The sequence below is a fragment of the Stomoxys calcitrans genome, chromosome 1 (assembly GCF_963082655.1).
Source record: "Stomoxys calcitrans chromosome 1, idStoCalc2.1, whole genome shotgun sequence".
Lineage (NCBI taxonomy): Eukaryota > Metazoa > Arthropoda > Insecta > Diptera > Muscidae > Stomoxys > Stomoxys calcitrans.
Window position 1 is genome coordinate 182,466,252 of NC_081552.1, and position 15,074 is coordinate 182,481,325.

At 36.5% G+C, this 15,074-nt stretch overlaps 1 protein-coding gene across 4 annotated transcripts in view; it reads right to left on the minus strand.

The window, feature by feature from the left end:
* LOC106090449 (protein daughter of sevenless) overlaps positions 1 to 13,338 on the minus strand; it is a 57,920-nt gene extending 44,582 nt beyond the window's left edge. The window contains exons 1-2 of one of the 4 annotated variants that reach the window (XM_013256626.2): positions 13,123 to 13,338; positions 12,827 to 12,993 (exon numbers count right to left, since the gene is read on the minus strand). In XM_013256626.2, the coding sequence (XP_013112080.2) occupies positions 12,827 to 12,895 (69 nt within the window). In that variant the 5' untranslated portion in view covers positions 12,896 to 12,993; positions 13,123 to 13,338. Of the gene's footprint in view, positions 1 to 12,826 lie in introns of all 4 variants that reach the window. The other 3 variants (XM_013256623.2, XM_013256624.2, XM_013256627.2) reach the window with 3 other exon arrangements.
* Positions 13,339 to 15,074: the final 1,736 nt, after the last annotated feature.

The following is a 15,074-nucleotide window of genomic DNA, read 5'->3' on the forward strand; positions in this document are numbered from 1 at the left end:
CCCTGCCGGGATACGTTGGCTCTCTGATAACTTGTGGCGTAGCAAGTGGTATGAGTATTCTAGGAATAAGAAAAGAACGAAACAGGCAGTTTCTTAGGGAAGAGTGATATTTTCGGCACTGTTTAATTTTTTTCTATCCTATTATTGATGGATGAGGTGGAATAATTTAATTTTCTCTTCTTAGTTAAGATTATTTTTAGAAAACTCATACCAAGAGCAAATGCAATGCTATTTTAACTTTATTTCCATTCCTTAGGTTAGATTCGCGTTCCGTTTTTAACAGTCCAATGACATAACATACAACACTCATTCCATTGATTGGCAATTGGATTTGTTCAATTTGTTGACATCCCACAGTTAGCAAATAATTAATTAGCAAATAGCTGTTAATACGATTATTTTTATTGATAAGTTTATCAACAAGTAAGTATTTGTCATACTTTTATCACTTTCGCTGGGGAGAACAAAAGGCATTTGGTACTCACACAGACCATCCCGTGGTTCCATAAACGAAGAGGGGCAAACTTCTCACAAATCAATGAGTGCTGTCCGATTAAAGTTTAACCTCAATGATAAGTGGGGCTTCCTTTTTTAACCCGAGTCCAAACGGTGTGCCGCAGTCACTGACTTTTTTTTCTGATGTTCTTGCCTAGTTTCTAACCCAGGCGTTCAGCGTCATAGGCAAATTTGCTAACCTCTGCGCTATGGTGGCCTCTAAAGGCTTACAAAATGTATTTCCAATTACACCCGGGATATGTAAGACAGCAGTACTGCAAGTTAGGGCGAATCATTAAAAAAAAATTATTATTTTCATCTGATAAATTTGATATTTTCGACTTCTGTTGGCAAAATTCCATGGGAAATTTTTATACCCTCCACTGTAGGATGGGGGCATACTAATTTCGTTATTCTGTTTGTAACTCCGTCCGTCCATCTGTCTGTCGAAGGCACGCTTGAAATTTCGCACCAATACTTCTTATTACGATTGTAATATAGTCGGCGTTGACAATTTTTTCCACAGCTTGCGACTCTGTAATTGCATTCTTTCTTCTGTCAGTTATCAGCTGTTACTTTTAGCTTGCTTTAGAAAAAAAGTGTAAAAAAAGAATATTTGATTAAAGTTCATTCTAAGCTTTATTAAAAATGCATTTACTTTCTTTTAAAAAATCCGCAATTACTTTTTGGGCAACCCAATAAATGGGCCAATATGGGTCCATGTTTTGATATAGCTGCCATATAAACCGATTTTGGATCTTGACTTCTTAAATCACTAGAGGGCGCAATTCTCAACCGATTTAGCTGAAATTTTGCATTAGGTATTTTGTTATGATTTCTAATAACTGCGACAAGTGTGTTTCAAATCGGGCCATAATCTGATATAACTGTCTTAAAAATCGATCTGGGGTCTTGACTTCTTGAGCCTCTAGAGGGCGCAATTCCTATCCGATTTGCCTGAAATTTTGCATGAGATGTTTTGTTATGACTCCAATAACTGTGCTAAGTATGATTTATATCGGCCCATAACCCAACATAGCTGCCATATAAACCGATCTTGAATCTTGACTTCTTGAGCCACTAGAGAGCGCGATTCTTATCCGATTTGGCTGGTATTTTGCAAGAAGTGTTTTGCTATGACTTCCAACAGTTTTGCCAAATATGGCTTTAATTGGTCCATAACCTGATATAGCTGCCATTTAAACCGATCTGGGATTTTGACTTCTTAAGAGGTCGCAATTATTATCCGATTTAGCTAACATTTTGTACAACGACTTCTCTCATGACCTTCAACATGCGTGTCAATTATGCTCTGAATCAGTCTATAACCTGATACAGCTCCCATATAAACCGATGTCCCTATTTTACTTCTTGAGCGCTTAAGGGCGCAATTTTTATTCGAATTGTCAAAATTTCAGCCAATTCGAATAACGACTTCTACTATGGTCTTCAACATTCAGTTCAATTATGGTCCGGACCATAAGTTGATATAGCTCCAATACCATAGCATTTTTTTTATACCCACCACCGAAGGATGGGAGTAGTATATTAATTTTGTTATTCCGTTTGCAACACATCGAAATATCCATTTCCGACCCTATAAAGAATATATATTCTTGATCAGCGCAAAAATCTAAGACGATCTAGACATTTCCGTCCGTCTGTCTGTTGATATCACGCTACAGTCTTTAAAAATAGAGATATTGAGCTGAAACTTTGCACAGATTCTTTTTTTGTCCATAAGCAGGTTAAGTCCGAACATGGGCTATGTATAGACCGCCGATTTAGGGTCTTAGGCCAATAAAAGCAACATTTATTATCCGATTGTGCTGAAATTTGGGACAGTGAGTTGTGTTAGGCCCTTCGACATCCTTCGTCAATTTGGCCGATCGGTCCAGATTTGGTTACAGCTGCCATATAGACCGATCCTCCGATTTAGGGTCTTAGGCCCATAAAAGCCACATTTATTATCCGATTTTGCTGCAATTTGGGGCAGTGAGTTGTGTTAGGCCCTTCGACTTCCTTCGTTAATTTGACCCAGATCGGTTCAGATTTGGATATAGCTGCCATATAGACCGATCCCCCGGTTTAGGGTCTTAGGCCCACAAACATTCCACTAAGAAACAGTTACATATTAATAAGTGCAGTCCGATTCAAGTTAAAGCTCAATGATAAGGGGCCTCCTTTGTATAGCCAAGTGCGAACGGCGTGCTGCAGTGGGACACCTCTTTGGAGAGAAGTTTTACATGGCGTAGTAGCTCACAAAAGTTGCCAGCATTAGGAGGGGAAAACTATCGCTGACTATTTTTATACACACCACAGGAGGATGGGTGTGTCCATAAGCAGGTTAAGTCCGATCATGGGCTATAAAGACCGCCGATTTAGGGTCTTAGGCCAATAAAAGCCTCATTTATTATCCGATTTTGCTGAAATTTGGGACAGTGAGTTGTGTTAGGCCCTTCGACGTCCTTTGTCAATTTGGCCGATCGGTCCAGATTTGGTTATAGCTGCCATATAGAACGATCTCTCGATTAAAAGTTTTGGGCCCATAAAAGGCGCATTTATTTCCGATGTTGCCGAAATTTGCGACAGAGAGTTAAGTTAAGCCCCCTCCACATATTTCTGCAATTTGGTCTAGTTCGATCCAGATTGGCATATAGCTGCCATATAGACCGATATCTCGATTTAAAGTCTTGGCCCCAAAAAACTTGTTTCTCTTATCATATGTTTGCCTAAAATGAGATACCGGGAAAAGAACTAAACAAATGCGATACATGGTGGAGGGTATATAAGATTCGGCCCGGCCGAACTTAGCACGCTTTCACTTGTTTTTTATTTACAATGACAAACAGTGAATCAATGAACATTTATGGTCTACATACACCAATCACACAACTACGGTCACATTTGGTATTAGAATAATTCGGGTTTGATGAACTACAAGAAAGTGATGACATATAATGGCATGGAAACATAGATGATAATGTCATTACAGCTGTTGACATACATAAACTCAAACAAATTTGATAATGGTAAATGCACATACAATGCTTATATGTATATCTATATGTATAAGTTAGCTGCAATGATCACTCATTCAAAGTTGTCGACTTGCCTTCTCATCACATTAATGTACTTTCGGTTTTTGTGCAAGGAATGAAAACGTGTTTTAATCTACTATAAAGTCTAAAGAAAAGGAAACTATACATTGCTTCCTTACTCACTAAGAAGTCAAAGGTAAAGATTTGAAATTTTAGAAATGTGTACATAGTTACATCTAACCGTCATCAGATTTTGATACCCAAAAGTTCGGAGAAAACTGATTGGAAATGAATTTTCGATTCAGAGTAATGGTTTTTTTTACAAATGACTGTTGTTACGACTTCAAACGTAAGAAACTTATCTTGACTTGTCAAGAACCTGGGGAATACAACTCCTATCTGATGTGAATAAAATTTTAGTTACAGCTTATAAACGAATGAAATTCAAAGAACATAATAAATCCTTGGTATTACATTTGCAAGCTATACATCCAAATTATATGTAAATCTGTTTTCAAATAATAAATTAATCAACTTCTGCGAGGAAGACTAGTCCGAATAAAAAAGATAATCTAGAAAACCGAGTATGTTATTGATATAATGACATCTGAGAGTTACAACGAGCTTTCGTGAAATCAACATCTGGAAGTATGAATTCAGCCCTCTAATTAAGGCACAAAAGAAATGGTAGCCTTTCGATCAGTAACGAATGGATTTGATGGGAAGTGAAAAGCATTTCGCTTTGAGACCAGAATAACCAGAGATCAAAATGACGGAAGTTTAAGTATACGAATTATTGAATTTTTATAAAAAAATGGTGTGGGCATGCCAGGCAAAATCTGTTAATCAAATCCATAGCTTAATTGACTTTACACCTCAGATATTGAATGTTAATAACGAAGAAATTCTCCTAGCCCATCTTTTCTGTAAAAAAATCGACTTTTTGATAATCGAAAAAAGTCGAAAAGACGACTTTTTAATAGTTGAAAAAAGTCAAATTTTTTATAATCCAAAAAAGTTTGATTATCAGAAAAATTCGAAAAGTTGACTTTTTGATTATGAGAAAAATTCGAAAAGTCGACTTTTCATTATTACTTAAGATTCTTAGGACAATGACGATATAAATCGAAACCGAAACCGATACCGTAACCGACCGGTTAAAATCTAAGTGGAATGCTATTTTTATTTGACTATGCATGACTTTGGCCTTATATAGCTGTACACGAGTCAGAATAAAATTCGTAAATTTTACCCAAGAAACAAAAATCACTAAGAATAGCAAACAGCCTCTCCAAGACTTTCAGTACTAAATTAGGTTTCAGACAGGGAGATAGCTTATGTGTGATATCCAATATACAGCTGCACAGAGAAAATTTTCCTTCATAAATGTAATGATCGGGTTTCATAACCTGTTGTTCATAAATATTGTGAAAAGATTTATTATATTAATGAAAAAATCATAAATATTATGAAAATTCTTAATGAAAGCAAATGTTTGAATATGATCGTTTATGAAAAAAGTTCTTATATTTATGAAACTTTGTTTCATGCATGTAAAGAACATTTTCATAATATCCAAGTAGTTATACAATGGAAATTGTCTCATTTACGAGAATATGACATGGGAATTTTCTTAGCCTAGCTCAAGTAAACTACTTAATATATACTTGGAATAGATTCAATGTTTTGCCACTTGTTGTTGTAACCACATTCTCACGTGGAGGTGGCGATCCTCGTCAAGCTCCTGTAAGTGAGCAAGATCATTCCGTTCCAAAGGACCTATCGGCGCGGGAACATGCTATGGTTATTTAAAGGCGCTAATAACTCACCTTGTCATATCGAGCATCATAGGCACTTAGTATTTGTGCAAGAGCCGGTGCCACCCGACCTCTCACTGAGACTCTCCTCTCGATACCGCTGATTATCCGCGACTGCAAATGCAGCTACTCCGTATGGAGCATTCCACTATCCGCAACCTGTGGACGCGCCCGGTAGCTTGCAGGTAAGCTTACCATGCCAGCAATGAACACCACACAGATCGGAATTCAATGTTCCAGATGGTGTAGTGCTCACAGCTATCCCGTGCCCTGACGTTTTGTCACTATTTCTCCTCTGTTTGTTGTCCATTTTTGTTCACATGCTTTCGTTGTAGAGCTGGCAAAATATCGATGGCACGATATCGATATTTTATTTTTTGTCTGAATATCAATTGATACTTTTCCTACCGATACTAGCAGCAAAGTTACATTTTTTGCAAAATTAAACAAAAAAAAAAATAAGCGATCTCCCAATTTTTACTTCTTCTTTTCGTTTGTTATATAGGTGATGAGAAATAAACGATAGTATCGATACTATCGATATTTATTATTAGAACTATCGAAAATTTCAAATGTTGATAGTTTGCCAGCCCTATTTCCTTGTGTGCAAAAGAAAAAAGGAGAACACTCACACGCACGCATACCTAAATTCATGTTTTGCGTCATAACAATGCACATTCACAGTTAGATGTCTGCGTCATTCATTCTATGTAAAATCTTGAAGCTAGTGAATGTATTTGCCTTAGCAGTGTAGTATAAAGTTTAAAAAAGTAAGTACTGCCTATAATATAGTGTTTTTTGTATTCAATTTTTTTTTCAATTCAATGGTTCTTTATTTCATATAACGTTATAATATGTATAAAACAATTTTACAAAAAATATCTTATTGATAATAAAGAATTTTACAGCATGGTTTTTAATTAAACCGTCTGCCGGAGTATTGAGTTATTATATTTTTCTGTTTAATTTTATTCTTAATTAGTAATTAAACTCTTCTATTAACATATTTCTATATTTTCTTGCTTCCTTTAAGAAGTTTAGTAAATTCACCCAGCAAAAACCTTCACCACCATTTAGTATGCTAATAATTTCGGTTTGATCCAGTAGAGTTCTATTAAAATGTCTAACTCTCATATTTGCTAATACTGGACAGCGGCCAATGAAATGGACTAAATTTTCTGCTTTTCCCAAATTACACAATGAACATCTTTGTTCATTTGAGGTCCTATATTTATTAAAGTTCAACCACATTAGATCACCTCTAGCTTTCAGAATCAAAGTTATTTGTTCTTGGCTGAATTTTTCTGTGCAATACATGGGGCCAACATTATGTTTCACTTTGCTGCGCTTTTTGTAAGTGATCATTAAACGTATTGGCTTTCATGTCCATTAAAAGTTGCTGTGCTGCACTCATCCAAGATTTTTTATTTATTTTTACATTATTACTATTTATGTTATGCAACGAGAGTTGGGTACTATAATCGTTAAACCAGGCTAGATTTTTGTTTGCAAGTTTTTCGGCTAGTATATGTGGCAGTCTGTGGCTCTCGAGATTGAATAACACTTTCGACAAGTATTGTAAGTGCAAAGAATAGGTATATATGTAACCAGGTTCGTATCCTGTCTCTAGAGCGATTACATAGTTTGGAGTGGCCTCTGGAAGTTTCAATATTTTTTTAATAAAGTATCGGTAGAGTTTTTCCACCTCATTAAAGTAGGAATTTCCCCATATCTGCGCACCGTAGCTATGTATAGAGCGACAAACGGCTAAAAACATTTTCCACTTCGAGGTTAGGTTAACGGATGGTTTAGCAATAAAATGTTTCCATGTGGAATTAAGAGCAATTTTTGCAGCTTCTTCTTTCTTTGACAGGTGTTTAGTAAATGATAATTTCGGAGTTAGTATCAGTCCCAGGTACTTGTATTCATTTACTATTCTGATCAGTTCGCCTTTGTATGCCCATTTTTCGTTTGTGGAAAGTTTTCCGCCTTTCCTAAATACCATTATCTCAGATTTTACCTGGTTAACTTCCATTCCCCATTTATCACAGTAAGATTCCAAGTTGTAGATCATTTGTTGTCAAGTTCTCGGATTATGACATTATTATTATATCATCCGCGTACATTAATAGACGAATGTTAGTTTGATCCACTTGAAGTCCTCCCTCCAAGTGTTCATGTAAATCATTAAGGTAAATGGCAAAGAGGGTGGGCGACAATAAACAGCCTTGTTTAACTCCAGTACATGTGTCAAAATATTCCGACATTTGGGAGCCTGACCAAACTGCAGACCTTGTGTTCTCATAGATTTTTTCTACAAAGCGGGTAATTTTAGATGACAGACCGATTTCGTGCAGTTTATATATTAACAGTCCTCTTGGCACTCTATCAAATGCGGCCTTAAAATCGACGAAAAAAGCATAGACTTTTTATTGTCGTGTAATTTAATATTAATTATAGCTGAGAGATTAAAGATATTGTCCACTGTAGAGTATCCTTTTCTAAATCCCGCCTGATATTCGTTCAATATTTGATATCGGTTTAGCCAGTCCACTATCCTGCAGTTGATCATTCCTATCATAAGTTTCCCTATGCAGTTCATGAAAGTGATACCTCGATAGTTACTCACTTCGTCTAGGTTTCCTTTTTTATGAATTGGGAATATGATACCTGTGCGGAATATTTCAAAGTCGTCAAAACCGTTCAAAATATTAGTGAAGGCATTGCATAATTTTCCTAAGAATTCGTCTGTCGCGTGCATAAAAAACTCGTATGGGACGCGATCTTCTCCTGGTGCTTTGTTTGTCCCGATATTTCTAAGCTGTTCCTTAATCTCGCCAACGGAGAACTCTCTATCAAGCAGTAGATCGGTTAAGTTATTGGGAGCATAATACATTGGTTGGGTATTGCATAACGGATTCAAAAGGCGTTCAAAATACGTTTTTAATATGTTCGCAGTGATGCAACAGCTTGTATCTCTGTCGATTTGTCTAATTTCCTTTGCAATTTTCCACCAGGTTTTACTATCAGATACCGTGTCCATCTTTTCCGCAATACTTTTATAATAATAAATTTTTTTGACTTTACATAGCTTCTCGTATTCTTTCTTCTGTTCGACGTAGGCATTCTTGTCGCATATTTTATCAGACTTCCTAAATTTTTTGAGCGTACTCATTGCCTTCTTTCTACTTTTTGAGCAATCCTTGTCAAACCATTTGTTTTTGAAAAGATCTTTCTTGTTATTTAAACAGCTAGGATATGACTCATAGATCGTTTTTATAAAATCTTCCAACCCGGGATTCAATGGCAGAGTGCACAGTTGTTGGTTTAAATTGTTATGAAATGTTTCTTTCTTTGCTTCTTTCCAAGTTAATTTTGGCAGGAGATTACCTTTTTGTGGCATTCTCCGACTTGTGTACGGTATAGCTAGTTCCAGAATTACAGGCAGTTGGTCAGACCAGATTTGCTCATCTACTCGAAAAGTCTTAACATAAGTCAACATATTCAGAGATACGGCACACACATCAATCACAGAACTACCATTTCTATTTAGAAAAGTAAATTGACCTTCTTCATCTCCTGGCATCCTCCCATTTAAAATCACAAGACCATTATTATTACAAAACTCAACGTATTTTTTTCCATTTGGAGTAATTGTTTTATCTTTCGAGCGCCTGATGTTACTCATACTACGATCTTCCAGTAGTTCTAAAGGCAGCTCTTGTTCTTCTCCGATCCGAATGTTATGATCCCCAACTACAATTCCAGTGCCTTTCCTCCAAATCATATCCACAGCCGCCTTTAAATTTTCGAAATCTTGATTCCAATTCGCTCCTCTAAGATAAACCGGTAACATTTCAAAACGGATCGAGTTAAATTCGCATTGCAGCACATCTTGATTTCCTCGATTTGAAAATACATGCTTGAAACCATTTTCCTCCAAATCATTTCGTATTCCATACAATTGACCACCAATACCTCTCCCTCTATTGCTATTTCTGGTAGCAAAGTTCCAGTAAATTTTGAAATTTTTAAATTTTTTTGTATAATTTTCTTGAATTTTCTTCTCAACATGCGTCTCCGAAAGAATAAAAATGTCGAACTGCTCTAAGTATTCAAAAAACCTGTGGTGAAGATTTTTACCGGCCAAACCATGAATATTGTATGCTATAATATTTACTGTATAATCTTTTGGTTTTTCAATAATTTCTATATTAAGTTTTTCTTCATGAGAATTTAGATTCCTATTTTCATTCAGCAATCTATTTGCCTTTAGTAGTTTTTTGCAATTAAGTTAGCTACTAATTGATCATAACTTAAATTAATTGTTTGTATGTATATCCTTACCAAAAATATTTTGTAAAATTTCGGCACCGCAACTTTGGCCACACATTAGCTTATTTTTAAGATTCCAATAGAAAGTTTTTCCCTCCGTCACAAGTTGTTCACCTCTCACCCCGATCTTTTTATCTTTATTAATTTTCTGCAGTTCTTTTTTCAATAGCAGCATTACTTTCTTTTTCTGTGTTTTTTTGTATAAAAAAAAAAAAACTTTTCCAACATGGAATAAACCTGAGGATACTCGATATTTCATTAGAATTCGATAATCTAATAACTATTGACTACTGCTTGTACGAGAAATTGAAGCGTAAGAACTTGGTACATAATTTGCAAAGTAAAGTCATTGATAGACCATAAAAATTTACACAAAAAAAGGTAATCGTGAAGCAAATTTTTATCAACTGTGGCACACTTGTGTTCGCGTATGGCGTCGGTTTTAAGTATTGGCGATTCTCTACCAGCCTTCCCAGAGGCTGGGCAAGAATCGCTACCCCCTAAGTGTGACTGCAACAACACAGTGCCTAGATTTATGTAAAAATTTTATCTCAATATATTGTATTTAACCAAATATCGTATCTAAGCTTTTGGTTGAGATTTTCTTTATTTAAACATTGTTTTCATAAATGTTATGACAAAATCATTAATATCATGACCATTATTCTTTCTGTGAGGGTGAGATTATACGATATGCAGAGGTGAATAGATATGACGAACTACTCACAAGGGACATGGTCTAAAACAGAAGCAGTAACTGTAGCCTTTAAAAAGATCGAAAGTCAGAGTAAATAGAAAGTTGGAAAGTTTTGAGAAGACAAATTATTAAAATATATGCTTTCCGTAAGTATGCATACAAACCTAGGTGCCCTTTGACATCTAGGGATTGAAGTAAGAAGTTTTTTAAATCCTTTACGTTCAGATAATTTCAGGGAAATTCGGTTTAAGCCAAGTAAATCCGCGGTCCAGATGGAGTCATGTAGGTCGAAACTCTCTCATTTTCCCTGTCTCGAATATACTCCCACGGGGGACCATTTAGGTGAAAAGTATATAATAGCTCTTCACCACGGTCTGAAGTTGTTGTAGCAGTGTGTCATACACTGAGGCGGCAGCCCTTGCCGATGAAGAACTCCATCGGGTCAATCCGGTAAGTACAACCGGCTGCTATTAGATATGTCTGAAGTGGAATATTAAAGCTACCCAGGTATCGTGTTACTTTGGGATTTCCTTAGCAACTGATTTCCTGAGTACGACACAAAGAGCTGGTCGAGTGTGTGTGTGAAGTTCTGATGTTTTGAAAGTTTTAACACGGTGTCGCTGTTATTCCTTGTGACTAAGATACTGAATACCGTGTGTGTGAATGTTTCGGCTCCTGTTTTGGCTCAGACTTGTGCTGATTCATTTGGGTTATGGCACCTACTTTCTGACTTCATCGGGTCAATCAGGTACGTACAACCGGCTGCCTTGGGATTGTCAATTGGTAGTAGTTGGACTACATGGTCGAACCAGAGTCCTTAATCTGGTACCACAGGAGCCACTTCGGTTCCAGTCTGACTATTGATGAGGCCCCGGTTGGGAGCAACGTGGTGGCTGTGGTTTAACACCTAAAATCGCAGGCAGGGCATTTCGATAATCGGTGTGGATGTACTCAACCGGGTGCCGTAACCCATAGAACGGAAAGAGTTTGGATAGTGCTCTGCTCCTAACCAAGGGGGAGAACACGTCCAGACAACGTGAAATCGAATTGGTACTCATGGCAGCTTCGGCTATGTATGGGGACATTGGACTTGTATGGAAGATACTTGAAGCGCTCCTGTTTCGCGTGAGTTCAATCCCACTCCTGGCATATAAACAGCACTGACCACAATCATAAACGATTTGTGTGGTGTTCATTGCCATCGCGAGAAGTCCAGATGAGAGCTTCTGGGTGCGTTCACAAGTAGCAACTCTGGTATGGGCCGCAGAAGTGAGCGAGACACAATAGAGAAACCTGCAGTCCTAAATGTTAAGAATCATTGTGAACTTCTAACTAGACAATTTCTTGTAAGCTGACAGCAGCGGAATTACCCAAACATTCAACTCCCTAAATAGGAATAATTTCCTAAGGGCAATAAGAGAATATTTGGTTGTTTAAGCACGTTATTCGTAAACACCTCGTCGGTCCACCAAGCGAAGCGAACAGCAGAGTCGGGTGTTAACTGCGTACCCCTGAAAGACCCCTCTTCATATGAAAGTTTTACAGCATACGTATTAGCTGCAGTAGTCGCTGGCCGATAAATGACAATAATGATAAGGATAAGTTTTGCTCGAAATCATTTCAACTTCAAAATTGGAATCTCAATTTTAAAGTTACATATATACATATGTATGTGCTAACATGGTACCTATACTTCTGAAATGAAATGATAAATTGACATGTGAATTAATTATTTATGAATGTAACCACCTACGCATGTATTTGTTGTGTTGTTTCTAAAATAATCTGACTCATAAGAATGTTCACAAAATAAAAACATGCTTGCATCAAAAAAAAAAACAACAACAACGTGCCGTCGGACTGTGGTAGTGTTTAAATACCCAACATTCATAAAAAAGCAAGCTTGCTGCAAAAAAAAACCACAACACAACAACGTACGGTCAAATTGTTGTTGTATTTTAATATGCAAACATTCATTCGCCTTAACAATTATCATAATTTGCAAATAATTGCAGCACACAAGTAAATGAAAATCAAGCTTGGGGGAATTTGGATAGCAAGCACAAACAGAGGTCGCCGCTTTGTTAATATGTAGTTTGTCATGAGTCAGGCGAGTCGAGCCGCTCCACAATAAAATCATCAATTTCTCTGTATTTCATTTCTTTCTTTGAAATCCCTCAAAAACTACGCTCAACAAAAGCCACGACTACTTTCTGTTTACTGTTATTTTTTGTTGTTGCTCGATTTCTTATTTCTGCGTTTTATTGCTCCATCTTGCAGTTTGTCATTGCATGTGTGTGGCTCAAAACGAAAAAAAAAACACATACACAACTATCTAATGCCTCGTCCCCCACCCCCTAACTACCTTACATACACAAACAAGACAACAGCATAATATTTAATAAAATAACAAGAATCTGAAAATCTTCCGCTTTACTTACCGCACGCCATATGCGCTTCGTGGGCGGCGATTTGATCAGCCATCCCTCATAGTAAATTTCTTTGTTCATGTCGATTGTTTTCGTATGTTTCCACAATTTCAAATCAATTTTGCCGTCCTTTATTATTCAGAGACTTGGCGACTTAACTTATAAATGACTCGCAACAACTAAACACAAATTATGAGAGAACACCAACAATAAATAAGTTTTAAAACTAAAAACAATTTTTTTTTTTTTTGTAAAATTCTGATAATCTCCACCCAAAAAACACACAGACACTTTATATCGTCTCGTACGTCTTTGTACTTTCGTTGAATTCGTGTCACACAGGAAGTTGATTTTTTTCTTCTAATCTATATGCCAACTTTTGAGATATTTCGCATTAAAAACTTCGCGATATTGGTTGACGCGACGTATTTAATTTTGCGCACACAAATTCTACATATTTAGTAAATTTCCCAATTAAACATAAAAATAGGCCAAATGAACATAAATGAACACGGTGGAACGACTTCGACTTTATTTTATAATCGATTGTAAACTCAAACACAGTAATCGATTGTGGATTCAAATACAATAATCGATTATGAATTCAAATACAGTAAATCGATGTGTTTAAGAATTAACAGTGTTGCTAACTAAGTATTATTTACCCATTAACGAATTTTCTCGCTAAAAGGCTGGTACCATTGCAAATTATTTTTTTCGCGATTACTTTCTCGAAACTACGAAAATAACAATGATAAAATAACATATTGGGTTGCCCAAAAAGTAATTGCGGATTTTTCAGGTCGGCCAAATGAAGTTGATGATGACCAAATCAAAGCATTAATCGAATTGGATCGACATGTAACTGAGCGTGAGATAGGAGAGAAGTAAAATATACCAAAATCAACCGTTCATTATCACATAAAAAGTGTTGGACTGGTGAAAAAGCTTGATATTTGGGTACCACATGTATTGAAAGAAATTCATTTAACAAACCGAATCAACGCTTGTGATATGCACCTTAAACGCAATGAATTCGATCCCTTTTTAAAACGATCATAACTGGAGACGAAAAATGGATTGTTTACAACAACGTTAGTCGAAAACGATCATGGTGTAAGCATGGTGAACCAGCTCAAACCACTTCAAAGGCTGATATCCACCAAAAGAAGGTTATGCTGTCTGTTTGGTGGGATTGGAAGGGTGTGGTATATTTTGAGCTGCTTCCAAGGAACCAAACGATTAATTCGGATGTTTACTGTCAACAATTGGACAAATTGAATACAGCCATCAAGGAGAAGCGACCAGAATTGGTCAATCGTAAAGGTGTCATATTCCACCAGGACAACGCTAGACCGCATACATCTTTGGTCACTCGCCAAAAACTGAGTGAGCTTGGCTGGGAACTTTTGATGCATCCACCATATAGCCCTGACCTTGCACCATCAGACTACCATTTATTTCGATCTATGCAGAACTCCTTAAATGGTAAAACTTTCAGCAATGATGAGGCTATAAAATCGCACTTGGTTCAGTTTTTTGCAGATAAAGGCCAGAAGTTCTATGAGCGTGGAATTCTAAATTTGCCAGGAAGATGGCAAAAGGTTATCGAACAAAATGGCAATTATATATTTCATTAAAGTTCATTCTAAGTTTTATTAAAAATGCATTTACTTTCGTTTAAAAAATCCGCAATTACTTTTTGGGCAACCCAATATTTAATAACATTTTACCATAAGCAATGGGGAATGTCCTACTGAAAGAAATCAGTAAGTCTTTTTGCTTTAAGGCCGAATGTATTAATATAAATGCACTATGTATTCGGTTTTCGCATTGAAACTCCATATACAAAAAATAAACAAAAAAATTTGCCGAAATGTGTTCGTTTCGTCATAACTTGTTTTTTCATCTAGGGAAAATTTACATTTCGGGACGACCATTGAGAGCAAAACTACAGTCGCTGTGCAACAAGTCATTTTCTTACGCAAAATAAACGCGATCGTCAAACTTTTAACTGTATTTGAGTGTTTGTTAGTGTTAGTGATGTTGCTCACACGTATTTACTCTGGTTGGAAAAAAATAAAGTGTTTGTGGATGTAAATATTTGCATATTTATTTTAATCCTATCCAGCGCAAGTCAGATGGTCTCATTTCTACAACACCCACAAATCATATGGTGCATCGCCATCTTGCTATCAATCTGATCGACGTTTTGCCCAAGAACACAAAGAAATTTGTGTGCGTGCGTGTATACGTGTGC